Source organism: Artibeus jamaicensis, unplaced genomic scaffold, assembly GCF_021234435.1.
Source record: "Artibeus jamaicensis isolate MK-2021 breed Jamaican fruit bat unplaced genomic scaffold, CSHL_Jam_final contig_482, whole genome shotgun sequence".
Taxonomy (NCBI): Eukaryota; Metazoa; Chordata; class Mammalia; order Chiroptera; family Phyllostomidae; genus Artibeus; species Artibeus jamaicensis.
In genome coordinates, this window is record NW_026521857.1 from 454,530 (window position 1) to 481,897 (window position 27,368).

Genomic DNA, 27,368 nt, shown 5'->3' on the forward strand with positions numbered 1-27,368 from the left:
ACCCCTGCCCAGAACAAGCGATGTGATACTTCTGGAATCAAATTCAATTCTTAAACAATTTCTTGAAATCATCTTCTAGTTAGGAGCAGCCTAAGCGGCTTGAGGCTGTGAATGAATCCCAGTTACTGTGAACCCGTTTTCTTCCTATGTGGGCAAACCCCCAGTTGGACTCTCGAAATCCCTGTTTCACAAAAGGCTACCTGCTCACTCGGGGACACTCGTCCCTGTCATCAGTTTGTCGTACATCTTAGCAGAGGGGCCCCCCTTCCCCTTTTAGAGGATGATCCTCGGCTGCGGGCCCAGGTCCTAGGGGACGCCCCTTCCCTGGTTGGGGCCTGCCCCCGTATCTGTCTTTCCGGCCGTGTCCCCGTCAGTCTGCAGCCAGCGTCCTGGCCAGGACAAGGCTGTGGCACGACTGGAATGCGCGAGGCGGACGCGGGGGGGACGCGGGACTGACGCGGGAAGTGGGGGACCCGGGACAGACGCACGGGGCGGGGAAACTCAGGGCGAAAGCGGAGACGGGGCGCGGGCTCTCCGGAGGGGCTGCGGCGCGAAGAAGAGGACGAGGCAAACAGTCTCCACGCCCGGCGAGTCGAGTCCCGGGTTCGGAGTGTGGCCCGAAGCCTCCTCGTGCGCCCCACCCACACTTCAGCTCCGGCCCGGCCACAGTGAAGTCCCAGCACTGACGTGGGCGAGGCGAGGCGCGCTGTCCCCGGCCCAGAGCGCGCCGGAGGACCCAGAAGAGACAAGAAAAAAAGTCTCCGAGAACCCTCGAGCGTCGGCCCGCCACGCCCTCCCTTCCCGGTTTCCAGTCCAGTCACTGGCCGGTGGGGGAGGAAGTGGAGGGGGCGGTCCGGGGCCGGGCCGGGGGCGCAGAGGCGGGGCCCAGCGCTCCGGTTTCAGCCCCCATTCCGCCCGCAGGGGCCCACGCGGCCCCCACAGCGCGGGCTCGGGCGTAGGCGGCGCGGGGCAGTGTCCGGCGGGCAGGGCCACCTCCTCGCCGGGCGTCCCGCGGCAGGCCCTCGCACCCGGAGGCGGAGGAAAGCGGAGGAAAGCGGACCTGCCGCGGCCCCGAGGTCGACGACCGCGCCGCCCGCCGTGGGAAGAGCCTTATAAAGCCGCCGCTCACCCGCCCCGAGCGACTCCAGCCGCGCTGTCTCGGACGCGTGCGCTGGGTCCGGGCGGACTGGAGATCGACGTCCGACGGACCCGGATCCCGGACAGACCCCCGGCCGACAGCGAGCACACAGCGGCCCGGACGCGCCTCCTGCTGGCGGGCAGCGGGGGCCGAGGGCGCCCCGGCGGCCGGGGCATGCGTGGCGCGCGTTATGGCCTCGGCGGTGTTTGAGGGCACCTCGCTCGTGAATATGTTCGTGCGCGGCTGCTGGGTGAACGGCATTCGCAGGCTCATCGTCAGCCGGCGCGGTGACGAGGAGGAGTTCTTCGAGATTCGCACGGAGTGGTCGGACCGAAGCGTGCTCTACCTGCACCGCAGCTTCGCCGACCTGGGCCGCTTGTGGCAGCGGCTCCGGGACGCCTTCCCGGAGGACCGGCCGGAGCTGGCGCGCGCGCCGCTACGCCAAGGTGCGGGGGCCGCGGGTTCCGGGGTGGGGCCGGGTACGCCTTCCATGGGGTCCTAGGGAGAGGCTGGGTTGCTAGATTGTTTTAAAGTGCGTGAAACGGAGAGGGGAAGGCAAATGGGAAGTTACTTAAACCGAGATTGCGGCTCTCTCCTTGATCCCCGGCACGGGGCAGGGGACACTTCGATCCTCCGCTCCCAGTTGAAGAGTGGTAAGAGGATAAGGAGCCAGCCCAAGGAACCCCGAAGCTTTCCCGGCCGAGGGCACCAGGATATGTGCTCTGACAGTCACTTAGGACGAATCACTGACTAGCCCTGGTGCGGCGGCCAGTGTAGGGGTGGCCCGCACTCTTCTCAGTCTAAGCCCTTGCTCCGGACTAGTAATCGGCTCCCTCCGCACTTTCAGAAGCGCGGGATTCGACCCCTGCGGCGTCCAGACGGCGGCAGGAGGGGGCTGGGGAAACGTTTGGGAAGAGTTAAGGACAGTGGCCAGTTGGGGGTCGCGTCGTGTCTGGCAGCTGCCCCTCTGAGTCGTCCTTTGGGAGGGGCCGCGCCTCGACTTCTTCGCCGAAAGAGGAGCTTGAGTGCGAATTGCCACGCAGCCTTCTGTCACTGCTTGGGAGGGGCAGCTCTACGGGCAGCTGCAGAGGAAAGCTCGGGTCCCCACCCCAAGGGTGGGTCCACATTCGGATTTGGTTAACTGCAACGTTCTCCTCCCTCGCCTTGTGACTGGTCTTGGCTCTTGGGGACTCAAGCTTTCAGAAAACTGCTGTGGCTTCCCATTTCCTACTGCCTGGCTGACGCCCATCCCACAGGCTGCCTTTTGGAGGCCAGGCAAAGGAGGTTGAAAGAGGGGAGGAAGGGCCGAAGAGACTCCGGTAGAGATGGGAAGGATCGCAGAGGGCGGAATAAAGGGCCAGGAAAGTCTGTAGGGCTTCTGAGCAGCCGCAGTTCCTTTACCCACACTGGGTGACCACCTGCATCTGGATGACACCCAGAAGCCTTCCCTTCTGCAGTCCTCTAAGGGGAGACCTGATGTCACTTTGGAGGCATTTACTGAAGCTGAGGATGGCCTGGGAGAAGTCTTAGCTGCTGGTCAACCTGAGGCCTTAAGATAACCTCCGCTTACCCCTGGTGATGGCCCCCCACCGCAGAGTGTGAATCACATGGACCATTAGCTCAGCTCCCAGGACATCCTCTGGCAGACCATCGTTTTTGGAAGCCTCCCAGAGCCAGCAAGTTTGGAGGCCCCGAGTGAGACAGCTCACTGCTCAGTTTTCTCTGCTGTCCGGATTCTCACATTTATAGCCATTCTAGAGATAGTTCAGTGTTATTTTAAACATGGCAGCAGTTTTCCTTGGGTTTGCTATTTGTTTTTTGCTTTTTTAATTTTAAAAATCTTTTCTGGAGAACATGTTTTCATTGCCTTTTGAGAGAGAAAGAGAGAGAGACATGGATATGAAAAACATCGATTGGTTGCCTCTCATACACACCCCAACCGGGGATCAAACCCACAACCTAGGTAGGTACCCTTACTGTGGATTGAATTTGTAACCTTTTGGTGTGCAGGGATGACCATCCAACTAACTGAGCAACCCAGCCAGGGGCTAAAGGACTGTATATCAGCCCACGATGGAACTGGCTAGATTTCTATAAAAGCTGGCTCAGCACTGCTTGGGACCAGGGTAGGGGTGACCTTAATTCTCCATTTAGTCCTTGATTCTCTGCATGGAAGTAAGCTGCTTCTTCCCAAAGTACCATCTAAGTTTTATGTATAATCCTAAGGGAAGTCCTTTTCCTTTGTCAGATCTTTTGAAGTCCAGGCAAATGATTTTTAAAGTGAAACACATCACAATAATGTAAAAAAAAAAAGAGTCCACCTCATTTCCATGTGCCAGGTGTCATCCTAGGAGCTAGGGACACAGTAGTGAACAACACACACACATACACACAATCCCCGCCCTCATGATTCTTATGTGGTTGGGAGAAATCTAGTAACAAGCAAAATAAGTAAAAAAATATTTTAGATAGTGATAAATGTTCAGGAAAAATAAAGTAAGCAAGGAAAGAAGCTATCGGTAGTGGGAGCAGTAAGGGTAGAGTGGTCTGGAAGGTCCCACAGGAAGTGGTCTTTGGAGAGCTGAAGGAAGGGAGCGAGCCAAACCACGTCGCTGCCTGGGGAAGAAAGAGCATTCCAGACAGAGGCAAGAGCACGTGCAAAGGACCTGAGGCCTGCAGTTGCCTGGTGACTGAATGGTGAGGGGGCCATCGTGGCCGGAGTGGAGAGTGTAGTAGGAGTCGATTAGGGAGGCACAGAGTGGGCAAATCACACTTAAACTTGGACTCTTATGAAGAGATGGAGAGCTTGGAGCAGAGGAGTGGCTTGATCTGTCACCACACTCCGGCTGCTGTGCTGGGAGAGACTCCGGAGGGAAGCCCAGCAGGAGTTTCTGGGACATTGTGGCAGGTGCAGCAGAGCAGGTGTGACACGTGGTCAAGCACCAATATACACGTCTGAAGGGAGAGGCACAGCATTTACTGAGAGACCATACGTGGGGTGCAAAGGAGTGTTGGGCCAAAAGCAACGCTTTCAGCTGGAGAAGTGAAATTGCCATTCACTGAGACAGGAAGCCTGCAAGAGGAGCTGGTGAAGGGCCCAGCTTTGAGTGTCGCACTTCAGCGTTTTCTCCAAGTAAGGCCCCTCATTGAGAGCCTGTGTGGTACTAGTGCACGTCTGTGTTCACCTTTACTACTGAATATATTGATCTACCTGGGCATTGTAGACTGTCTGTTCTTAGATTTGAGACCCAAGGGGTGAGTTAAGGCATCCAGGGTATTATCAGGAAGGTGTGGACACAGACACACCCACCGGCCTCCCACAACCCTGACAGTGGAAGGAGATGTGTGCTCTGCTCCCAGGCCCTGAGCCTGGCCCCTTACTCTCACGAGGGCAGAGAGGGGAGGAGCTCTGTGCTATCCCAGAACCAGCTAGGAGAAGACCATCTGATGGAGGGGACCCACTGCAGAGTCACCGAGTTTACCTGCCATGTGGCTGAAGAAAGTGCACAGTGCACATGGGTCTGGGCAGCAGATCAGGGCCACAAAGGCCATCTCTGCCCAGCCTGGTGGGTGCTTGGGTGAGCCGGCCCCTCGCCTGTGATACAACCCCCACCCTGGCATAGCTTCACCTCAGGGTATCCTGCCCTTCCTAGTGGACAGTTTTCGCTTCTCGGGGATTTGAGGCACCCTTTCTGCAGCACAGGCCAGTTCTGAGTCTCTTCATGTGTGGTGCTCCGGGGCCAGGTGCTCTCCCAGGCCCCCAGCTCGCTCTGCCACCCCATTTTGGTGCTGGGACTGCCCACCTCCTTGGAGCCTGTTCTTTCTCCTCCTTCTGTCTCATCTTTCCCAAACCTGCACCCTGCTGCCCCCCAGACTTTGTCCTTATTTCCATTCCTTTCTGTGTAAGTAGCCACATGTCTGAGTTTGGTTCACGGTCCAGGAATCTCATCCCATCAGATATCTTTGTGCTGTGGGCACCAGGTGACCGGAGCTAACCCTTCAGCTAGAGAAGGAGCCGGCCAGGAACACATGTAGGTGGTTCAGTAGCTGGCGCTTTTGGTTGTGGTGCTTCCCACCAAATTTCAAAGGAGAAACTTGGTTCCGCTTCTGGATCAGACAGTACCCTGAACCCACTGTAGCATCCTGGCTGCTCCCAGGATGGGCCTAAGGGACACAGCTCCCCTTCCCTTTTTGAAAGAAGGCTAGTCCTCACATTTCTCTGCTGTCTCTTTTTAAAAACACTTTGTTAAAAGGTGAAAGATGTTTTTGCATTGTGGACAGTCAACAGCCAGGGAGAGCAGGTGCCAGAGCGCGGCCCACCGCGCCTGGCAGCGCCCTCACCAGGTGTGGCCCTCCATCCTCCTGTCCGGGGAAGGCAGGGATGGTGGTAGAACCTAAAGAGAGTGCACCCAAAGGGTTCCCCTCCATCATCTTAGCGGGGCTCCCATAGACCAGGCCTGTGGCTTTACTGGGGCAGAGACTAGAGTTTGGTGCTTCTTGTGGGTCAGACCCAGGGACTGTGCTCCAGGGGGCAGTTTCGTGAGGGGCTGATTACTGTGAAAAACTGGGGGCTGGGGCGTGCATTACCATCAGAAACAGACTTGCCAGGTGAACAGGGTTCTGGTGGCCAGAGCCTGCATGGGAGGCCATGGCTGCCCTTCGTTACCACGGGCAAACCCTGTCATGTGGCGTCTTGCTGGTCTCAGCCCTCCCTACGCCTGCCTTAGCCACTCGGGCCTCCTCAGGGCCTTTGTACTTCAGATCCCGCAGCCTGTTCCTCCTTTCCCTTCCTCAGCCCCTTCCTTCACACCTCTGAACCTGAGAGGGTGGCTTCCTTGCTCTGAGCCTTCCTGGCCTCCCAGGGGACACCCCACTCACTATGGCCAGTGTTCACCTCCTATCCCTCCTCCTGGCTAGCATGAAAGCACTGGGGAGGCATGGCCCTTGCCCGGCTTGTTGGCTACGGCAGCTCCCACACCTGCTAAGTTTCCTGGCAAAAAGCGGGAGGGCAGGCAGTACTTTGGGGTGAGTGAGCGATCGGTGCTTCCTGCTGTGAGATCCTGGAATGGGGTGGTGGTCCCTCAACACCTTTGATATTTTAAGGCAGACCGGCTCAGTGAATGGCTTCTTAAACATGTTTGGTGAGGGAGTTCTTCTTATAGTGGGAGGATAATGAAGAGGCCTGGAGAAGGGGGGATTCAGGGGTAGACACAGTAAAGATCAGCACTTCTAAGTCAAACACATTTCCTCACATGAGAAAATAACATTCACACAAGGGAGCATCCCATAGCTATTGCAAGAAGCAGAGGAAGGAAGAATGTCTCCTCTCACCCCCTTCCTGGGCCCTGAGAAAGTGTTATTTTGTCTCTGCCTCGTCTGTCTCCCCTGCCCCTGTCTCTGCCCCTGCTTCTCATTCTTGGAAAGATGCAGAGAATTTAACCTGGAGCCGCATTCCCAACGCTCACGGTCAGGTGCGAGCATCACTGAGCAAGGGCAGCCGGCAGGGGAGGGTGAACCAGCTGGGCACCACCTGTGTGTAGCAGGTGGGAGTGGGAGGGGTAGAGATCGAGGGCAGTGGCCGCAGGTTCCAGGGATGCTTAAGTGTGCGAGGCACTGGCCAGCCGCTCTTAATGTCCTCAAGCTCGTCATTTCTTAGTCTCCGTTTCTTGAATGTTACCTATTTAAAGAGCAGGTACACTTAGGAAGTAAGCCCAGAAACTTTTCCTAGAAAATCTGAAGTATTTTCCCCTAGCATTTGTGTTGTGCTCAGCCTGTAAAGAATATATGAGTGCATCCCGTAAGCACTCAAGGAGACCCCCTGTCCCTTGTCTCCTCCACGCGATCTGCTTCTCCATGCAGTGCGTGTCGGTGGACACATATGTGAAATGGAAAAGAAAACCTGTAAATGTAATTTATTATTTGACTTGACTTGAAAGTTCAGTTTACGGAAAATTTTCCCAGGGCTCTGTCGTGAGGGTCTCCTCTTGAGACTTCCGGGTAACGGACACTTCTTCATTTGACTTGGAAAGGACCGTCTTCCTCTCCACCGAAGCCAAGAAGCCTCCTGTCTCTTTTCCCAGAATTATAGCAGCTGAGGCACTCAGGTTAGGTCGGGTCTCCCAAGTCTGTGCTCGGAGGAAGCCTGGGGACAGTTCCCTGAGGTGTTCTGCTCAGCGCCTCCACTTCCTGAAAACAACGGGACTTTGGACCAGGTTTCTAAGACTAGGAATCTGATTTATTTATGTTTGCTGTCACTGGTAGGTTTTTGTGCTGAAGTCAGCACGTCCAGTTCCAGTTCCCAGAATAAATCAGGTGTTTGTGTTTGCACACAGTAGCTAATTGCAAAACTGATAGAAACACATCTGTGTTCTCCATTTCCAAGGCTACACTAGTTTAGAGGAGAAAGGCACCCCTACCCTGGGTGCTCTGGGCTGATTTTAGTCCTCAAATGAATGTAAAACAGGCACACTGAAATTGATGTATAATTGTGTTATCAGTCTTTTGGTTTCAAAATTTTAATTGGGGCTAAATCTGGATAAGATTTTCATATCACGAATTGTGTAGAGTGAAATCCTAAACATTGAGGTTATATTAATGATTATGTTTTTATCAGAAATCAGAAAAATATCTGGGGGCTGTGAAATCTACTGAGTCAACTTCCTAATAGAAGAATTTTAATGTGGCTGGTAGTGGATGTCCCTTCCTACCCTCCTCACTGGATTAAACCTCACGGCTTTCACAGAGTGCTATCCCCCCCTGCTGGCCAGTTCTGCAGTGGCAGCCTCCCAACCAAGTGGTGTTCGAGTTTTTCTGTTCAACTGCAAATTCACGACAATTTTGCTGCCTGCAGTATTTATTATGGTGATCTCAGTTAGTAAAACTGAGCCAGGCAAGATTCCCATGAAATTCTCATTTTATCCCTAATATTTGGAGTGCAAACCCCCAAATTTTAGATAACCCTAAATTATTGTATTTAAGTACATTTTAAAGAAACATTTATTTACTTTTAGACAGATGGGCTGGGAGGGAGAAAGGAGAGAAACATCAATGTGTGGTTGCCTCTTGCACGTCCCACATTGGGGGACCAGGCCCGCAACTCAGGTATGTGCCCTGACTGGGAATTGAACCAGTGAGCCGTTGGTTCACAGGCTGGGACTCAATCCACTGAGCCACACCAGCCAGGGCTTAAGCACGTTGTTTTAAAAGAAGGTTTAAAACTTTTATTGTAAACAATTGGTATTTGAAAAAGCTGTGTCAGCTGCTAAAAAATCAAAGCTCCCGGGCCACAGAGGACTGAGATCAGCCAGAAAGCAACCCACTCCGATCCCTATAGTGAGTTTGTCTGGGGCAGCAGTACCACAGGCACCCCGTTTCTGTTATCTGTCCCTGAAAAACGATGCAGCAGCCCACCTGTGGGTTCGCTCGCACCCGCACCGCTCAGTGCTCTGGCATTTTGGGATTTGTCGGGGCCTTTGGGTGTCACCAGCAGGTCTCCATGGTTTCCCCAGCTGCGGTGTTGAGGGACCTGAAGGAAGGAACCCCAGTGAGTAGGGAACAATTAGAAATTTAAAAATGAAGATATATTTTATTCCTAAACTGTGGTCCCAGAGAGCAGTTTGGGGTTTGTTTATGTTTAAAAAAATATTTCCTCACACATTTAACATACCCACCATCCGATGGGAAACACTTAAAACAATCAGAGTTGGGTGATTTTCAGGGCCCAGGAAGGGAGGGAGAGTGGATGTTGGAGATGTTTCGTTTTCTTTCTTAATCCTCGCCATAGGACATACTTATTGATTCTAGAGAGAGGGGAAGGTGTGGGGGCAGGGAGAGGGAGAGAAACGTCCATTGATTGCCTCTTGCTTGTGCCCTGACCTGGGATCTAACCCGCAGTCTTTTGGTTCACCTGACGATGCTCTAACCAGTTGGGCCACCTGGCCAGCATGTTGGAGCTTTAAGAGGGTGAGGCTGTTCGAAGCTGCTAGAGAATTGGGGAGTCCTTCATGGCCCCTGTCTGGGTTGGAGGCTGTGCTGGGCCAGGCAGCCTCTGTGGGCAGCCCTGCGGTCTCTGCCTCGCAGTGACGCTGTCCTGGCTGTGGTGCTGATGCAGGTGTAGCGTCCCTCGCCCCTGGCCTGCTGCTGTTAGGTGGGTTCCAGTGACTTCAGTTGAATCCATCACTTCATGAATCGTCTTCAATCAGCTGAGGCCCCCCCAGGGGAGAGTCCAGTGCCCCTGTCAGTCACGTGGGCGGGACTCCTTGGAGAAAGGGGGCAGCACCTTCAGAAAACCCATCTATATCTCTAGCTTGACTGTCACTCGGGAAGCCAGGATGGGAGAGTAAAGGATAAAAATCAGTGCTCCAACCAAAAGCCCAGAATTTAAAAAAATAACCAACTGTCATTTGTGTTCTTGCAGAGAGGGATTCCAGTGTCTTCCTCTCCCCATTTATACTTCCTCGGCTTCCTTTGTTTTGAAGCATGTTTCTGTTCCCAAGGAGGACCATTTGGCTTCCTTCGGAAACCTAAGGGCAGGTGAAAGGAAGCAGTGTGGTTCTGCGTGCTTCCACAAATAAGATCAAACCAGCGAGGCCAGTGACTGTGTTCACTGAGTGCCATCTTGCCCTCATTGGGCTGCTGTCTTGTGAGACCAGTGACCTGGAACCTGCTGGCTGGTTGGTTCTGGCTGGAGTCCGGCTGAATGTGAAGTGGATAAGTGTGAGCCACATTACTACCTTGCAAGCAGGATGGAGCACACACTTGGGGGATAACTAATACTTGACTTCTGTGTTATCTTAGGCAACTTTATTCAGTCAGAAAACAGCCAGCAAACACTGAATCCCCTGCATGTGTCCAGCTCTGTGCTGATTGCTGATAGAAGTGAGATGAACCAAAGGCATCTCCTACCTACCCTCAGGTTCTCATGAGGGACTTTGGTGCAAAGCGTGCGTGCATGTGTGTGTGTATTTGAAATTCTGTTCTGAGGAATTCAGGGCCTGGAGAACAAGCATCCCGAGAATCTGGCATTTTTTTTCCTTCTCCTCCCTGTCTCCCTCAGCATGCAGGGTGGTATGGTGGAGTCAGGCAACCTGGGGAGGAAGGGCACAAGGTGGCCCAGTCCTTTTCTCTGGCGATAGCAGGGCATTGTGCTGGGGTGTGTGCACGGCTGTTTGGATGAGGCCTGGGGTTTCCCAGTGCTCGAGCCGTGACCCACCCTCCCACCCCTGGGACCCCTGCTCCCTGGACATCTGCCAGCTGGTCCCCTAGGCCCCTGTGGCTGAAGAGAGTCGGCGGGTCAAGCAGGGGCGCCCGAACCCAGGATGGCCTGGCTTTAGGAAGTCGAGAGAATGATTTCTGGCCTTGATTTGAGCTGGCCTTGTGAAGGATCCCCTCGCGTAGCCCGGGCTATCAGAAATGCCCTCCCCCTCTGTCTGGGGTTGCTCCTGGTTTCCAGGGACCGTATACCGTGGGCCTCTTAATTTCAATATGTGGTTTAGGAAGTTAATTTTATCACTTATGTAGACTCAGTCAATGAGTTGCCTAAAAAGCAAACAACCCGTTCTCCTATTTAAAAAAATGAATCAGAACTTCTTCTAAAGAGCTCCGATTCAGTAAGTAATAGTAGTTCTGAGATTTCGGCCTGTGTGGCTTGGTCCGGGCTCACACGGGCTGTCTTCCTAGGTCCAAGGAAGTACGTGAAAGAGGCAGGTTTCCTTAGGAAAGGAAGTCGATGTACAGAGCCAGTGATGGGAAGGTTTGTGTTCCTCACTGCTCACGGGAAGTTCCTCAACTCTGTGCTGCGGCCACAGCATCTCAGGAGCAGTATGCCACACTTTCTGACAGCCACGCAGGACTTCGGGTAACTGTAACAAGGGTAAAGGCTCCGATTCCTGGAAAGTGCTGTGAGTCATGCCCCACTGGTTTTCTCTGGGTAGAAACCTGATTTTTTTCCTTCCAAACCCAGCATTTAAATGTCTAAATATGGCCTCCAATTAGATGGGCCTGTGGCCAGCAGAGCGAGTCCCTTCTTCCACTGCGTCCTTGGAAGTGGGTGTGTCCTGGGCAAGCTCCTCTGGCTGTAGCCACCACGCTGGTGGCCGCTGAGTGGTCCCAGGCTGAGCTCTGGCACAGTCCAGGCTATTCATGGAGCTGGCCCAGGCTGACCCACTCGGAGGGGTCCTGGATGGTTGGTCCGCGGCTCATTCCTGCCTGCCCCACTTCGTCGCCGTCCCCGGCCTGCCAGACTCCTCCTCTTGGGCGGGCGGTGTCGCCCACATACACTCATCATTCACTGGTCTCTGAAACTTAGCCTGAGGTTTAGAACAGGGCTTTCAGGGTGGGCTGCATATACATGAATGAGGCTGAGCAGACACACCCAGAGGCCTTCCACGCACGGTAATACTGGGCTAGCATCTTCATCAAGGGATGCCTGATGTCTGTATTTAATTTAGGAGCACATTTCCTGGTCCGTTTTTCTGATTTTAGGCGTGTTTGTCTCAATTATAGGGTTGGTTGCCATAAAGGATGCCCACGATATAGAGACCAGGCTCAACGAGGTGGAGAAGTTGCTGAAGGCCATCATAAGCATGCCGTGCAAAGTAAGTGCGGCAGGTCTGGGCTGGGCGGGAGGTCGGCACATCCGGCCAGCTTTCAAATAACTGGCCTGCTTGCTCTCTTGGCTGCTTGCCCCTTCCTGAAGTATCTGGCTGTAGGGAGATGGGTGGATATAACCAGGGGAAAGAGAGACTCCTGTAAGCTCCAGTGGCTTTATTTTTTTTCTCCCTGGGAAAGTGGAAGACGGGCCAAGGAGGTGTTGAGTAGGAGGGGGTGTGGCCCCTCCACTACGGTGGCTTTGCTTTCTTGCCTCTGTGCAGAAGCCCACAGGTTTTGGCTGGGTGTATTTGGGAAGAGGGAGCGTGGGAGCCCACGGGGGTGTTAGCATCATCAGTGGCAGGTAACCTTTAAGTGAAGTTTGCAGGCTTTGCATGAGGCAGTGATGAAGAACCTGGACTGGAGTCGGGCACCTGGACTGGAGTCAGGCAGACCACCTAACTCTTGTAAGCTTTTGTCTCCTCTGGGGAGAGTCCACACTCATGCTCATCGTTTTTTACAAAGCGAAGGGAGATATGGTGCGACTGGGGCCTGTGTGGAGAGCTGAGGAAACCAGCCATAGTTTCCATGGCCTCCCTGGCCCTGGGGCCCACCACGGGGAGCTACAAGGACGTGAAAAGTCCAGTGACTGCCGCCTCCTCCGTGTGGTCAGTCCTGTGGGCTATCCGAACAACTCAGAGGCATTAGCATCAGGCTGGGCTGCCTCACAAAGGATTAATTTTTAGTAATTAACCTATTTCTGCCCAGTATTCTAGGTCAGAAGTTGTGCTCACCTTCTTTGAAAGATCTCCTCTGGATCAGGTGTTAAAAAATGACAATGTACATAAAATTCAACCCAGCTTTCAAAGTCCGGTGAAAATATCAGGTAAGAGCTACAGGGAAGGCCTTGGGGAAGTGCTGCTGTGGGTCTGGGAGCGTTTTCAGGGCGTGGCCTGCGCCGCGGGGCAAGCCTTCCACACCCGGGCTCCGGAAAGGCCGCCTGGCGGGATGCTGACAGCCGCGGTGAGCCGCTGTTACCAGACCTTTAGGAAAGAGTGGGCTTCCTGACCTGGAATTCACACTCTTCCTACTTCCTAAGGGAGGTGTTTGGTGTATAAACTGGAACTTACTTAAGAAATAGTGTAATGATGAAAACATTACCAAGGCATTTTTGAAGCAAACTTCTGGAATCAGTCATCCAGCCTGCTGAAGTAAGATGGTTCACATAATGTAGCATTGAATTTGTTCTTAGTTGTAGGGCGGCCATGGCCACAGGGGACACACACAGTTTAGGTATCATTAGCATTGATAAATTAACTAAAAAATTAACTAAAGAGGCAAGGTTAGCAGCAGTAAGAGCAACTTGTCACGGCTGGCCAGCTCACATGCGAGGTCAGGTAGAAAGGAAGGGGAAGCGTCAACTTCACCCTTTTGGTAGTTTTCTACGGTCTGGGTTGCACAGGTCACTAGAAAACTATTATTTTTTGCAGCTATTACTGTTTTGGTGAAGGCTGCTGAGGAGCATTCTGTAGAGAAAAGAGCTCTGTCCTGGGGGGTCTCAGGTACTGGGCTTCCCAGGCAGTAGACAGTCAGCTTGTTTTGGATGAAGAGGTAGCCTTTGAGTGCTGTCTTGGAGGAGTTTGCCAGGTAGAGAGGGAGGGAAGGCAGTCGGTTGTAGGAGGAAGTGCAGCTCAGCTAAACATGAGAGCCAATGGGATGTCTTGAGCTGTAGGAGGGAGAGAGGAGGGATTCTGCAGCCTGCATTCCGTCAGCAAATGGAGGAGGAAGGAGAGAAGAGCAGGAGTGGAGGGGCAGGACTCGGAATGAAGTTGATTGAGGAAGAGTCAGTAGACGAGAGTGGAGAAGAGCCCAGAGCTGGATCCTAAGTAGAAATTGGTGGTCGTGGTGATGGGGAGGAAGAGGAGGACAAGTTGGGATGATGTCATTGTAGAAGAGTGGCCTTTTGAGTTCGATGCCACAGCAGGAATGAGAGTCCTACTTGTGTGCTGGGTGAGGTGGACAGGTTAGGCAATTCTGGGAACCCAGACTGGGAAAGGTGTTTCTAGATATGACTGTGTGTGAGCAGGATGGGTTTTAAACCTGGCTCTGTGTCTCTGCTACGTTTGGTATCTACCTACGGTAGCTTCCTGTGTTTTCTTAGAAGAGCAGGGAGGCTCAGCCCTCCTTGGCTGGCACCATTAGTGTCCAGACCCTTCTTTATAGTGGCTGTTGTTTATCCTAGTGGGTGTCTGTGGACTCTAGTCTTGTGGTCTCAGACAGGGCTCCAGCTGTTTGTCAGCTGTTTGGGGTTTTGCATGCTGTCACCGGGAGTGGGGGCAAGCTTCTGTCCTTCAGTACTCAGTGGGAGAGTCCTGGCACTGGTATATCTGTTTTGCTTTCCTTATTTCTGAGCAAACAGGAGAGCATAGGGCAGCACATTTTTTTCAGGGCCTGCGTGGGTGGCAGGAGCCAGTCTGTGGCTTCAGGTTGGCCCCCAGAGTGTGAGGAGGGCAGGCTGGATCTGTGCGGAGTGCGTCTGCTTGGGTGACTCCTGGAGTGCAACTCCTGGAGCATTCCCGGTCCTCTTAGCGTCCTGACTCATTGGTGAAGTGGATAAACGCGCAGCTGCGTTTACCCGACAGACCTGAGAGTGCTGAGAAGTTTAACAGGGATAGCTGTGGAGTTCCGTGCTGAGCTATCATGTCTTTGTGTGAGGACCGAAGACAGCAGTTTTTGCTTGTACCATACATGAGCCTCAGTGAGCCCTTGCATACATGACTAGGGACGCAGTGTCCAGGTCCAGGAAGGCAGGGGTGGTGACCTCCGTGTGCCATCCAGGAACCCCGGTCATCCGGGGCAGCATGCTTTGCCAGGGGGACATAGCAGTGGGCAGAAGTAACCACTGTGTTTGGGCTCTGCACAGAACACTTTGTAACAGATGGAGCTGCCTAACAATGGAGTTTTAAATGTCCCCAAAAGCCTCAAGCTGGGGGGCCTCTCCAAGGAATCTCTGCAGGAGGTGGCAGGCTGGGGGTGTCCCTCTCGAAGGTTCTGGAGCTAAGAGGCTCTGCCTGCAAGGGGTTTCCTCCTCTTACTCTGTCCTAGTCGATTGGGCACCAAGTCTGGGATCCCCCTTTGAAGATACCCAGCCCTTACTTCTTTGCTCCTGGACAAGGCAGCCCTCTTTCTGAGCAAGTTAGCATGTAGGCGTGTAGGTGTGAGGGGCTGCTCCCGCGGATGTAAGATGCACTCTCATTACTCACTGCATGAAGAAATCAGTAGGCTGAGACAATGAACTGTGGTAAATTCAAACACTTTTCAACGAAACTGGTATTTGCAGTAACACTGACGTCCCTTTGAAGAACTAGTATGTACACGGGCAACCTGTGCCCTTTGGCCTCGGTCCCACGTTTCAGGTGTTGCTGGATTTGGGGATCCCCAGGCCCTGAGCCTAAGACCTGGCACCCCCTGAGAACATCCACATGTCTCTGTGAGCCTCACCCTTTCACTAGTATAGACCCAGATAGGTCCTGATGCGGTCGGTCATCACAGAACTCTTGATTCCTGGGCTCATTAATTTTCCCAAAACTCTCGCAAATAAAGCTCAAGTCCCCTAGTCATTCTAGACATGCCAGAGTCTGGCTGACTCTACCTTTTTGATTTTGTCACCATAGAATCCTGCACTGCAGACCCTCAGCCTCTTCCGGGCTGGGCTTTGCTTGTGTTGTGGCTTCTCCTCCACCGCCACCTCTATGCTGTGAAATTGCCTTCATTTGTGGAACCGCCCTGGCTCGCTGCCACTCACTCAACCCCTCCTCCTCCACTCACCACAGACATCTTAATACTTTCTCTTGCTCTTCACATGGACTTTTAGGGAGGAGGTGCATGGGGATGGGCACTGGCCTCCCTGGCTGTCAGGGACTAGTCTTCACACTCTGACTTTGGAGTATCTAGCTTCTGCATACACAGCCCCCTAAGGTTCAGACTGCAGTGGCGAGGGACTCCACTAGGTGACGCCAGGCGCTCATGGTGTGAGAAATGATCCTCATCCTGGGTCCTCAGCAAGGACAGTCAGGAAATACTGTGGACTATCTTGGTGATGCTTTGGGTCAATACAGTCTTTTTTTAAAAAAATTTTTTATTGATTATGCTGTTACAGTTGTTCAAGCCCTTATTATATGAAATGTTAAAGGGACTTATCTAAGAAAAAGAAGTTAAAGAAACATGAACAGTGAAAGGACAACAAACTCACAGTTATTAACAACCACACCTAAAACAAAAGCAAACTAAAAGGACAGCTAGATCAGGAGTGGAAACATAGAAATGAAGATCTCAAGGAGGGTTAGCAACAGGGGGAGTGGGAGGAGGAGAAGGGGGGAGAAGGTTCAGAAAATAAGTAGCATAGACAGTAGATAGAAAATAGATGGGGGGGCAAGAATAGCATGGGAAATATAGAATCTAAAGAACTTGAGACACATGGTCATAAACTAAAGGGGGGGTAATGGTGGGGATGGGGGGGTAATACAGTCTTAAACATTCTTCATCCCATGTTAATCTAAGTGCTTACCAAATCTAGGAATAAAAGAAATATATGAATCAATGAGCTGAAGGACTGATGGCAGTTAGAGCATATGAAACATTGCTGCAGTCGAAAAAGAAAAATCACTACTAGGCAAACACTGAAACAGTAATTGTTGCAGAAAAGGTTCATTGGTAGAGGCTAAGATTAGTGGACAAAAGTTCCAGGAGAAATAGGAGTTGCAGAGTCTCAATGGATCTCTCCAAAAGATATTTCTTAACTATCAAGAGAAAGATGGTAACCTTACTTTGCAGAAACTGGCAGACACCTCCTTACCCAGGCGATGCAGACCCACATCCCAGGGGTAAGACCAGCCGACATCACATAACCCCTGATGTGATGCCTTCGGGAGAATGCACTGTCCTTCTGCAGGATTCCTGCCCAGGACGCGCCACTTGAGTTGAGCTCATAAAAATATCTGACAAGTTGAGGGAAAGTCCTCTTCAAAAGTGTCCCAGTCGTGAGAGAGGAGAATAGACTGATGAACTGTCAGAATTCCTAGGACACTGTGGCACCACAGCTTAATGCACCAAGGGGGCCTAGGTGGGGTCTGGAACAAAAAAAGGGGGGATATTAGTGGAAAAAGCTGGTGAGGGAGATGTTTAGTTAACAGTATTGTGCAGTGCTAATTTTCTGCATTTGATCATTGTGCCATAGTTACCTAAAATGTTAACATTAGGACTTGGTGAGAGATACGTGAGAACTCTGCACTATTTTTACAGTGTTTTTGTAATTCTAAAATTAGCTCAAAATGTAAAGAAAAAGAAGAAATAGCAAAGCAGGACTCTACTTAATATGAAAAATGTGAATGCAGAAATGTAGCTTGAAAACGAGCTATTTCATGGAATTAGTCAAATATGTGATTAAAGTAAATTGGCTAGTAATTCTCTCCTTTTTTGCTGTAGGTACTAAACTGATTTTTAAGAAATTTACATTTTAAGTGTGTTTGAAGATAGATTCAAATACTATAACATTTTTTGCAATTATAACATTGCTTTGCTTCTTTTTTAAAAATGGATTATTTTTAGAGAGAGGGGAAGGAAGAGAAAGAGAGAAACATCAATGTGTGGTTGCCTCTCACACACCTCCTACTGGGCACGGGGCCTCCTACTGGGCATGGGGCCTACAACCAAGGCATGTGCCTTGACTGGGAATTGAACCAGCAACCCTCTGGTTCCTAGGGCAGCACTCAGTCCACTGAGCCACACCAGTCAGGGTGTTTTGGTTCTTTTTATTTGCATGACACAACAGATATGAAGACATTAGCAACAATGGCAGTAATAACTACCATTTATCAAGCCCTGGGCACTGCACTTAACTAGGTTCTTTACAAATCCTATCTTCTTTAATCTGCATCTGGCGCCCTTAGGGATGGACACTCTCATTCCCATTTTATAGATGGAGAAACTGAGCAAGAAAAGTCTGCTCCCCAGAAATAAATAGCAGAACTGGATTTTTCTCAAGGGCCCAGATGGCCTTGCAAACCATTAAACCACATTTCTGTGCACAAAGGACTAGCTTAGGCAACTAAGGAATATTGACTACACACCTGCTCTCGAGGGCTGGTAAAAACTCCATTTTCTAGAGCTTCAAATTTCACATTTAAGAAAGATTAGAAAGTTCCCATACAAGGCATCTCTTCGTAACGTTTAGCGAAGTTTTGAAGCACTGCCATTTATTTTCAGTTGTGAGGTTCTCCCCCAGAAATCCCCTTGGCAAGGGGATGGGAGACTGGAGCAAGGGCTGTCTGCTGGCTGTACTTACATGAGTCTCTTATGTAGTTCCTGAGATGGATAGATTTGAGTCAGACTTAAAGCAGTTAAAGAAAGTGTGTGTGTGTTTTATTGTTTACATTAGTGCTCCCATACATTTAAAATTGAAAGGTGAGAGAATCCTTCTTGTTAAGGTTTAGCCATCTTCAGAATCACTGAGGCTTTGGTAAACATCTTTTTGTACCTTTTTGTACCTAGAAACGTAATTGACCCTAGAAGTCCCCCACACCAACTTTCTGTTGGTGTTTGGAGCTCCTTCTCAGGACTTGCAGCCTTTCTGTGTTTGCTCTTGAGCACGCTGGAGCCCTGGGGGGCCCCTGCCCAGAAGGCAGGGCTGGGAAGGGCATGCTGTGCTGACGTCACTGAAGGCAGGACTGACTGGGTTGGCGCTGCAGAAAATCACTGAAACCTGAGCTGCCACTTTTCCAGAAAGCCCAGTGGAAATTTTAGCAATGAATTTGCAAATCTTATTAATGAATAGGCATTTAAGATCATAGTGCTCAGGGACTTCTGGCCAAGATGGAGGCATAGAGCTCAGGGACTTCTGGCCAAGATGGAGGCATACACTGTGCCTTCTCACACAACCAAAAGAAGGACAACAGCAACTTAAAAACAAAAAACAATTAGAACTGACAGAAAGTCGAACTGTATGAAAGTCTGACAACCAAGGAGTTAAAGAAGACACACTCATCCAGACCAGTAAGAGGGGCGGAGTTGGGCATCCAGGCAGAGAGGACTTGTGGCAAGGAGGTGGCTGGAGGGCCGAGGCTGGCAAGGCGGCGGCTGTTGGACCCAGTCAGGTGGCAGATTGTGGAGTGGGGTGCACAAGGCCGGCAAGGCAGCAGCAGGCAGACCTGGCAAGGCAGCAGATTGTGGACTGGGTGGTCTCATGTTCACATGCAGATAAACCAGGAGAAACAACTGGGGAGCAGGATGGACTGAGCAACCCAGGGCCTCAGCTTGGGGAAATAAAGCCTCAAACCACTGATTGAAAACACCTGTGGGGGCCGAGGCAGCGGGAGAAACTCCCAGCCTCACAAGAGAGTTCACTGGAGAGACCCACGGGGGCCTAGAATGTACAAAAACCCACCCATGTAGGAATCAGCACCAGAAGGGCCCAATTTGCTTGTGAGAAGTGGGGGAAGTGACTGAAGTCGAGCAGAGAGCAGAGAAAGCAGCATTGTCCCCTCTTGGACCCCTTCCCTACATACAGCACCACAACACAGCAATGTGGGTTACCCCGCCTGGGTGAATGCCTGAGGCTCCCCCCGTCACTACATGACAGCATGTCAAAACAACAACAAAAAAATCACCCAAATGAAGAACAGATCAAAGCTCCAGGAAAAATACAACTAAGTGATGACGAGATAGCCAACCTATCAGATGCACAGTTCAAAACGCTGGTAATCAGGATGCTCACAGAATTGGATGAATTTGGTTGCAAATTAGATTTTAAAAATGAAGGCTGCACTAAGTGAAATGAAGGAAAATGCACAGGGAACCAATAGTGATGGAGAGAAAACAGGGACTCAAATCAAAGGAGTGGACCAGAAGGAAGAAAGAAACAACCAAACAGAAAAGAATGAAGAAACAAGAATTATAAAAAATGAGGAGAGGCTTAGAAACCTCCAGGACAACTTTAAACATTCCAACATCCAAATTATAGGGGTACCAGAAGGAGAAGAGGAAGAACAACAAGTGGAAAACTTATTTGAACAAATAATAAAGGAGAACTTCCCCAATCTGGCAAAGGCAATAGACTTCCAGGAAGTCCAGGAAACTCAGAGAGTCCCAAAGAAGTTGGACCCAAGGAGGAACATACCAAGGCACATCATAATTACATTAGCCAAGATTAAAATGAAGGAGAGAATCCTAGAAGCAGCAAGAGATAAGGGGACAGTTATCTACAAAGGAGTTCCCATCAGACCGTCAGCCAATTTTTCAAAAGAGACCTTACAAGCAAGAAGGGCCGGAAAGAAGTATTCCAAGTCATGAAATAGAAGGACCTACATCCAAGATTGCTCTATCCAGCAAAACTTTCATTTAGAATGGAAGGGCAGATAAAGCGCTTCTCAGATAAGGTCAAATTGAAGGAGTTCATCATCACCAAGCCCTTATTATATGAAATGTTGAAGGGATTTATCTAAGAAAAAGAAAATAAAAAATATGAACAGTAAAATGACAGCAAACTCACAATCATTAATAAGCACACCTAAAACAAAAATAAAAGCAAACTAAGCCAACAACTAGGACAGAACCACAGAAATGGAGATCACATGGAGGGTTAGCAACAGGGGAGTGGAAGGAGGAGAGAGGGGGAAAAGGTACAGAGAGTAAGTATCATAGATGGTAGGTAGAAAACAGACCAGGGGGAGGGCAAGAGCAGTGTGGGAAATGTAGAAGCTAAAGAACTTGTGACACATGGACGTGAACTAAAGGGGGGGAGTGTGGATGGGAGGGGGTGTGCAGGGTGGAGGGCAGTGAAGGGGGAAAATGGGACAACTGTAATGGCACAATCAATACAATATATATTTTTAAAAGATCATAGAGCTTGTTGTTGGGCTGAGCTGCAGGGTCCGAGCTCCCCGCCCATGCCCGTTCAGCTGCTGCACCCTCAGACATCCCATGCCCACACCTTCCAGCACTGGACAGCCAGAGTCATGTCCTCAAAGGACATGATTCATAGCCAGCATAGACATGAAGATGTTTTTTTTGTTGGCCTCTTTAAATGATCACACTTTTGTGCTTGTTGGTAAGAAAAAAATCAATTTTTATACAGAATTAGGTAGAGTAAAAAGTGAAGTCGCCCATTTGGTTTAAAATGCACGCCTATCTCCTTCAATGGTCAGGGCAGCCCAGGGCAGTCAGTGATGGTGTTACTCTTCCTCAGACACAGGTGAGAGCTTAGAAACCTGCACCTGTGGCGGCGTGCCACGGGCCTGGGCTCAGACCCAGACCGACAGATGTGAGCCCAATGCTCTTTCCTCTCCAGCTTTCAGTGCATGGGGAAGGGTGTGTGGGGAGAGAGCTCAGGCAACCAGACCCTCTTCCTGGGGGAGAGGGGGCCTCTTAGCTTGCATAGATCAGCTCAGCCAGTGTGGCTCCTGTGAAGCGTGGCGTCAGCCCCTGAATCCGTGTGGCAGAAGTCCAGAATGGACTCTAGAATGCACCTTCTCGTAGTGTGGAGGAGATGGGGCAGTGGGTGGAGGGAGAGGTCTGGAGATTGGTGTAAGCCCCAGACTCCAAAACTTCAAAACCTTACCCCTCCTGAATGTTTCTTTTACTGTTTTCATTTTCAGAAATCATGAGGTCAAATGGGTTTTGTTTAGCCAATACGGAAACTATCGTTATTGACCACAGTATACCAAACGGAAAAGAGCAGCACCTGGGTGTGGACCCAGCAGAGCATCTGTGAGTATTCTGACTTGACTGTAGTTTTGCAGATGGGATCCTGGAGCTGCTAGCCGGAACCAGCGGCTGGGGTTCATTGCCATGCAGAGCTCTGTAGGCCATAACTGTGTGTGGCCAGAAATATGCAGCCATCCTGCCTGTAGTTAGACATTTATTTAAAGAGTTTGCCTTTTCTAGAGGGCAGTGAGACCTTGGTTCATGAAGCTCATGGGAACAAATTTCCTTTGCCCTGGTGGCTAGCTGTGATGGGCCGTCAAGGAGAAGTGGGCAGGCTTCAGGGATGGTCCGTGCTGGGCCCTAAGGGGGTACAGGGGCCACAAGCCTCCTTGATCATAAGGCCTGGTCTCCTAGGATGGGGAGAAGTGTCACCTCCATTATAGCCTCACATTGCAGGGTTAGAAATTCTCTAGACTCCCAGGAGGCTGGCTCTGAAGGGGGAGAGGATGTGTCTGATGAGTGAAGGCGGGACAGCCAGAAACACCACTTCTCCATTCTTCCTTTCTCTTCTAACAGAACTTTGACCACTCTAGTGGTCTAGGAAGCCCCACACCTGGGGTCCCCTCAAAGCACAGCTGCCTTCATCGTTGTTGTGATTCGGCCATCTTCTTGGGAATTACAGGGCAGTGGGTTGAGGGCGCATCATAGTTCGGCTTCTGTTGACTGTCAAGGCCAAGCCCAGGGCTCTTCTGGTGTGTGAATGTCAGGAAGTCACTTATCCTCTCCTGGCTTCTGTTAATCTTTGAATTTGGACCACTGAATTATGGTCTCGCAGTGTTCATTGTGAAGACTTCAAGTAGTAAGTATGAAATGCCTGACTAAGGAGCCCACTAATGCCAGGCTTTAGTGACTCTGGGTGTGCAGACTCTCCCTGAGGCACATGAGAAGCACATCCCATGGGTGGAGGGATGTCTCGGCACCCCAGCTCATCCCCTCGACTGAAAATAAATATGGGCCAGGGCAGGCCCACATGTCGAGACACACATCTGGGCTAGTGGACCGCAGGACAAAGTGTGACCCCAGGATGTGTCACCTCTGCAGGCCCCCGGCTCCGTGACTGAGCCCCATGGAACACACTCTAGCCAGCAGCTCCCACTTTCTTAGTTACTCAGATGTCTCTTGGGTGGACGGTGCAAGAACCATTCACAGTGATGTCATGAAGCACTAGCGTAAGAGGGTTGGCTGATGAGGCAAGGGCTTGGTCTTCTTCTGAAATACCATTGTCCCTTTGCATGCCTTGCCATGGCACACACAGGGCATTGCACCTGCTGTGTGTGTATATGGATAGTGCATTAATTCATGGCCTGTGGGTCATAATGCAGGGCTGGCATCATGGGGTACAAGATTGATGTGTATTAAGTAAGTGTTGGAAAGGAGAGGTCCTCTAACTTCATGGGAGGAGTGTCTGGCTAGGGCTTATTGTGGGGGTGGCCTTCGTCATCACTAGTTGCCGTGGGGTCCTTGCTCTGGCTCCACAGCATTCCTTGGATAACCTTTTTCATCTCAAGAGGCCTTGGGAGTCCTTCTGCCCCCTGGCATGAGGCCAAATGGCAGAGTTAGGTCAACTGTAAAGTTTTATAAAGGAGAAATACACAGAAAGCAGGGGTGGTTCATGATTCTCCCAGCTAGCCCAGAGCTTTGCATGGCTGGGGTAGACTCAGCCTTCCTATGTGGCCACCTGCTCAGGACACCTGGCTGGCAGGGAGGGAAGGCAAAGGAAACCCTTTGTGATCCCAGGAAAGCTTAAAGCCTAATGAAGAAATGTCTGCCTCCTATTAGAAGGGCTTCCTGCCTCAGGCTTGCCAGGTGCTTCTCTAGGTGCCTGGCCCAGGGCAACATAGTCAAGCTGATGGTCTGCTGGTGTCTCTCTTGGGAGTAGTCTGTTTTCACACTTCACGGAGCTGTCAGGCAGATGATGTGTGGTGACTCTGCAAGGTCAGGAGGACATGGAGAGATGACATTTCAGTAACTAGAGGCTTTTCCACCTGGCTGCTGCTGCTGTCCTCAGTAGTAGGTGAGGTGGGGCCTGGCGGTGGGGTGGCTGTTTGGCCCTGAGGCTGTGAATTCAGTGGTGTCTGACCTGCTTGTTAGGAGTGTGCCCTGGAGCCAAGTAGTGTTCCCCACATGTCCCTGGAGAGGGCAGGTACTAGCACCCAGGACCAGAGACCCTCTGCACTCAGAGGATGAGTGGGTGTGTCTAATGGGGATGTGAGTCATTCTCTACCTGGTGACCATCTGGTTGGCTGGAGGGGTTGCCAGGCTCCCAGGAAATTTACCACTGAGGTGACCCTCACTTTGTTGTCACAGGTTAGGAGCAGAGGGATTTGCCAGGTCTGCTGAGGACCAAGGTTCCTCATTTTCCTGAGCATCCCAGCTTCCCCTTTCATTCTCGATCCTCAGGTCCATCTGACCTGAGAGCAGGAGGTGTAGCCAGGGGATAGGAAGCTGTCTGGGCAGGGCTGCATCTTGGCCATCACTGTGGCCCTCTCCCTCTCCTGACTTGAGCCTTTTCCTGCGTCCAAGATGCGTCCCCTTTTGGTTTCATTCCAGTGCTGTTGTGAGGAAAGTAATGTACCATCCTATAATTAAGCTGGAGAGACAGCCTTTTCACCATGAGACACACTGCTCCATGGGCTGCGTGGTGTTTCCTGTCACAGCTCCACCTCCTTTTCCGTAGCTTGTGCTCCCAGGGCAAGACGTGGGGAGACCCAGATGGGCTCCAGTCCTTCCTGGAATCTCTCCACACCCCTCACTGTGCAGTTAAAGGAAAACCCAGACCTGCAGCCACCTCTGTACCCTACTTTTATCAGCTTAGACTTGGAGGAAGCATGCATCTTTCCAGGCCTATGTTTGAAGCTAGCAGGATTTTGCACGGTGTCCTCTTGATGCAAGGCAAGACCAACATCTCTGCACCCCTATGCAAGTGCCCCAGCGAGTGTAGCCAAGTCAGAAACTCCTCAGAGGGCCATTTGCTCAGTTCATGCCCTCCTGGTCTCTCCAGGTGTAGTTGAGCTCATATAAGAGTCTGCTAGTAGTGAGGCCGTCAGGCAGCAGGAAATGACACACAACATGCTGTGCACTGCACCCAAAGGCCTCTTCCTGCTTCCAGTGAGAGCCGAGTGGAAGGAGCTGCCTGCACACGTCCACTGGGCCCTGGATCCTGAGCTGAGGAAGATGGAAAAAGCATAAGGAGCATCTCATCTCCCTTCCTGGGGAGCATGTGCTTCATGCCCTTCTTTTTCTGTTGTTCATTCTTTAAAGTTTGGAGTCTTTTTTTTCTAGTTTGGGGGGCCACATCTGGGTTAGATGGGCAGCTAATCAGACACAGGAAACCCCCCCCCCCCACTGACCTCACTGCCCTCACCCAGCACCTCCCTGGGTTCCTTCTGCCTCCCCTGTGACCTGACCCAAGGGTATTGTTAGGTAGTGAGTCTATGACCACAGTGGCATTTCTCAGTTTTGCTGTGGTCCACATGGTCCAACCCATGGCAAGCTCCTACTTCCAAAGACAGGCCCTGTCTGCCCTGTTCACTGCTCTGTCCCCAGGGCTTGACACAGAGCAGTCCCTAGACAGAGAAAAACTATCACTCTATGAATGAATGAATGAATGAATGAATGAATGAATGGTTGAATGGCTTAATAACTACTGGCTAAAGAATGTAGACAGCAGTCTCTAAGGCAGTATGAACTAAAGCTGTGACAGTCTTTACATTAAGGTCCATTTCACCTCATTAGTAACCATGGTTCTTTCCAAACTTCCTTAGCAAACATTGAAAAGGCCACACCCACCAGTCATAGAGCATCACGGAAAGCCCTCCGTACTGTTTGAGTCAATCCCTAAGTGCCCTCATTCCAACGACCTCTGTTCTTTCTTCATTTCGGTGGAGGTTGGGGTGGGTAAGCCAGCCTCAGCCCTCACCTCTGTCCTTCCCATTTCAGGTTTGAGAACGGCAGTGAGTTTACCTCAGAGGTGGAGGATGGTGATGACCCAGCAGCGTATGACACCAATCTGTCCTATTACCACCTGGTTCCCTTTGAGACGGACATTTTGGACTGAGCCTCCAGGGGGTCCCTTCATCTCCAGCCCTCAACTGCTGGTTCTGCTGCTGTTCGCTGCTCTGGCTCCAGGCCTGGTCTCTGCGGTGCCAGTGTTGACTAAGCGGGGCGCTGCCGCCACGCCCCAGCAGCCTGCCTCCGTGGGGCCGGGTGTTCCGAGAGTGGATCAGTGGGAATTTTCTGGGGTTAGGGCCAACCTCAAGTCTCCCACAACAGGAGTCAGGTCTCGGGAGTCCACGAAGCCAGCTGCTGTGTCCAGGTCTCTCTCCACTGCACACTGCCAGCCTGTCTCTGCCTTCCTGGGCCTCACTCCCCACAGTGTCTTGAGGAGCCACAAGTGCCTGCAGGATGTCACAGTGCAAAGGCAGAACACACAGGGTCCTGCTGGGTTACTCCTCTCCTGTGACTGCTTCCTGGAAAGAAGCCTTCTTCTAGGTACGGTGGCTCAGGGCCAGCCGGACCCCCTCAATCCCCACCATATGGGACTTTACAACCTCACAGAACAACCCATGTGAGATTTTGGTTGAGTCACCAAGTTTTTGATGACATAGGCAGGGTATGTTTAGTAATCAGCATGTTCCTGGGAACTAGAATGTCTGATTTTTATTTTTATTTTTCATCTTTTATCTGGTGATAGTTTTGTGTCAGCCAAAGGGGGTATGAATTGTGAATGGGAACAGGGACAGGAGAAATCATTGACTGTCCGGTGCTTCTATAAGCTGATCCTGAGTTACAATTACCCAGTATAGGAAAAGAATCCCCCCCGGCCTGCCAGCATCTCTTCAGGGTAGCAGTGCTTTAGCGACTCCGGGCTTAGAGGTTCACTTCTCCTGCTGGTTACCCAGCTTGCAGTGATGGAATTGCCATATTAACATGGAAGGATGGTAATGAGAAGAAAGCCACTCACTCAGTCTACCTATTACCCTTTGCCCTCAGGGAGGGGCTGGGCTCAGTGTGCTTCTCTCCTTTAAGTCCTCACCGTATCTACTAAGGACCAACATTTGCTAATGTAAATAATATAAATTATTGAGAATCCTAATTCTTTTACACAGGCTGTTTTTTAATCTATTTTAATTAAATAAAATTTATCACTCTCCTTTTATGGATGTAAGGTGTTTGTGTATAAAGGTGTGCCTCTTTTTATTCTCTGCCAGGAGGGGGCAAAAACCAAACCCTACCCCTCAGGCTGGCCCTGAGCATACTCCTCTCTGTTTTATTCTAAGCATAGGGAATAATCCATCCAAAATGAAAAGTGAATAAACAGTGTTTTTTAAAAGTTTCCCCCTTCTCCACATTGCTCTTTGACAAACCTCTTCTGTGACCCAGCTGCACATACAGGATATCCATGCATTTTGCATTTGCTGTCCATCTTGCAGCTGTGTTCAGTTCAATGCGTCCCGCTTCCAAGTCAATTATTGGGTGGCCGACACCTAAGTCTCCGTGCCCGCATGCGCCCGCAGGGCAGTCGGGGCCTGCGAAACCTGCAGGGCGCTTCCCTGTCTTGTGGCCCCAACCCCTAAGTCTCCACACCTGCGCGCCCAGCCCGCCTGATCGGCAGGGCGCTTCCCGGTCGGTCCTGTGGCGAGACCCCAAATGCCTCCGCTTTCCCCCTGGCTCGTTGCAAGGCCGGGTGGGAAGCAAGCCAAGCTGTCCTGGCAGGAGAACACCTCAGTCCACTTAAAAAAAAAAAAAAGCCCAAAACTCTCCAGACAGCCTGCCTCTCAGTACAGCCAGTTCCCAGTGAGACCAGTGAGGCCAAAGCGTCTCTCAGTTCTTCCAGGCTTGCGACCACATAGTCTGCAGTTGAACCGGGCCCTGTGTATTTGTA

General features: G+C 51.2%; 1 protein-coding gene across 1 annotated transcript; it reads left to right on the top strand.

Annotated features, from left to right (window-relative positions):
- The first annotated feature begins 1,046 nt into the window (after nt 1-1,046).
- On the top strand, nt 1,047-26,730 carry PXDC1 (PX domain containing 1). Its single transcript, XM_037133138.2, has 5 exons — nt 1,047-1,584; nt 11,642-11,733; nt 12,494-12,611; nt 21,376-21,487; nt 25,424-26,730. The coding sequence occupies exons 1-5, from the start codon at nt 1,329-1,331 to the stop codon at nt 25,539-25,541; spliced, it is 696 nt and encodes a 231-aa protein (XP_036989033.1). The 5' UTR covers nt 1,047-1,328; the 3' UTR covers nt 25,542-26,730.
- The last annotated feature ends 638 nt before the right edge of the window (nt 26,731-27,368 follow it).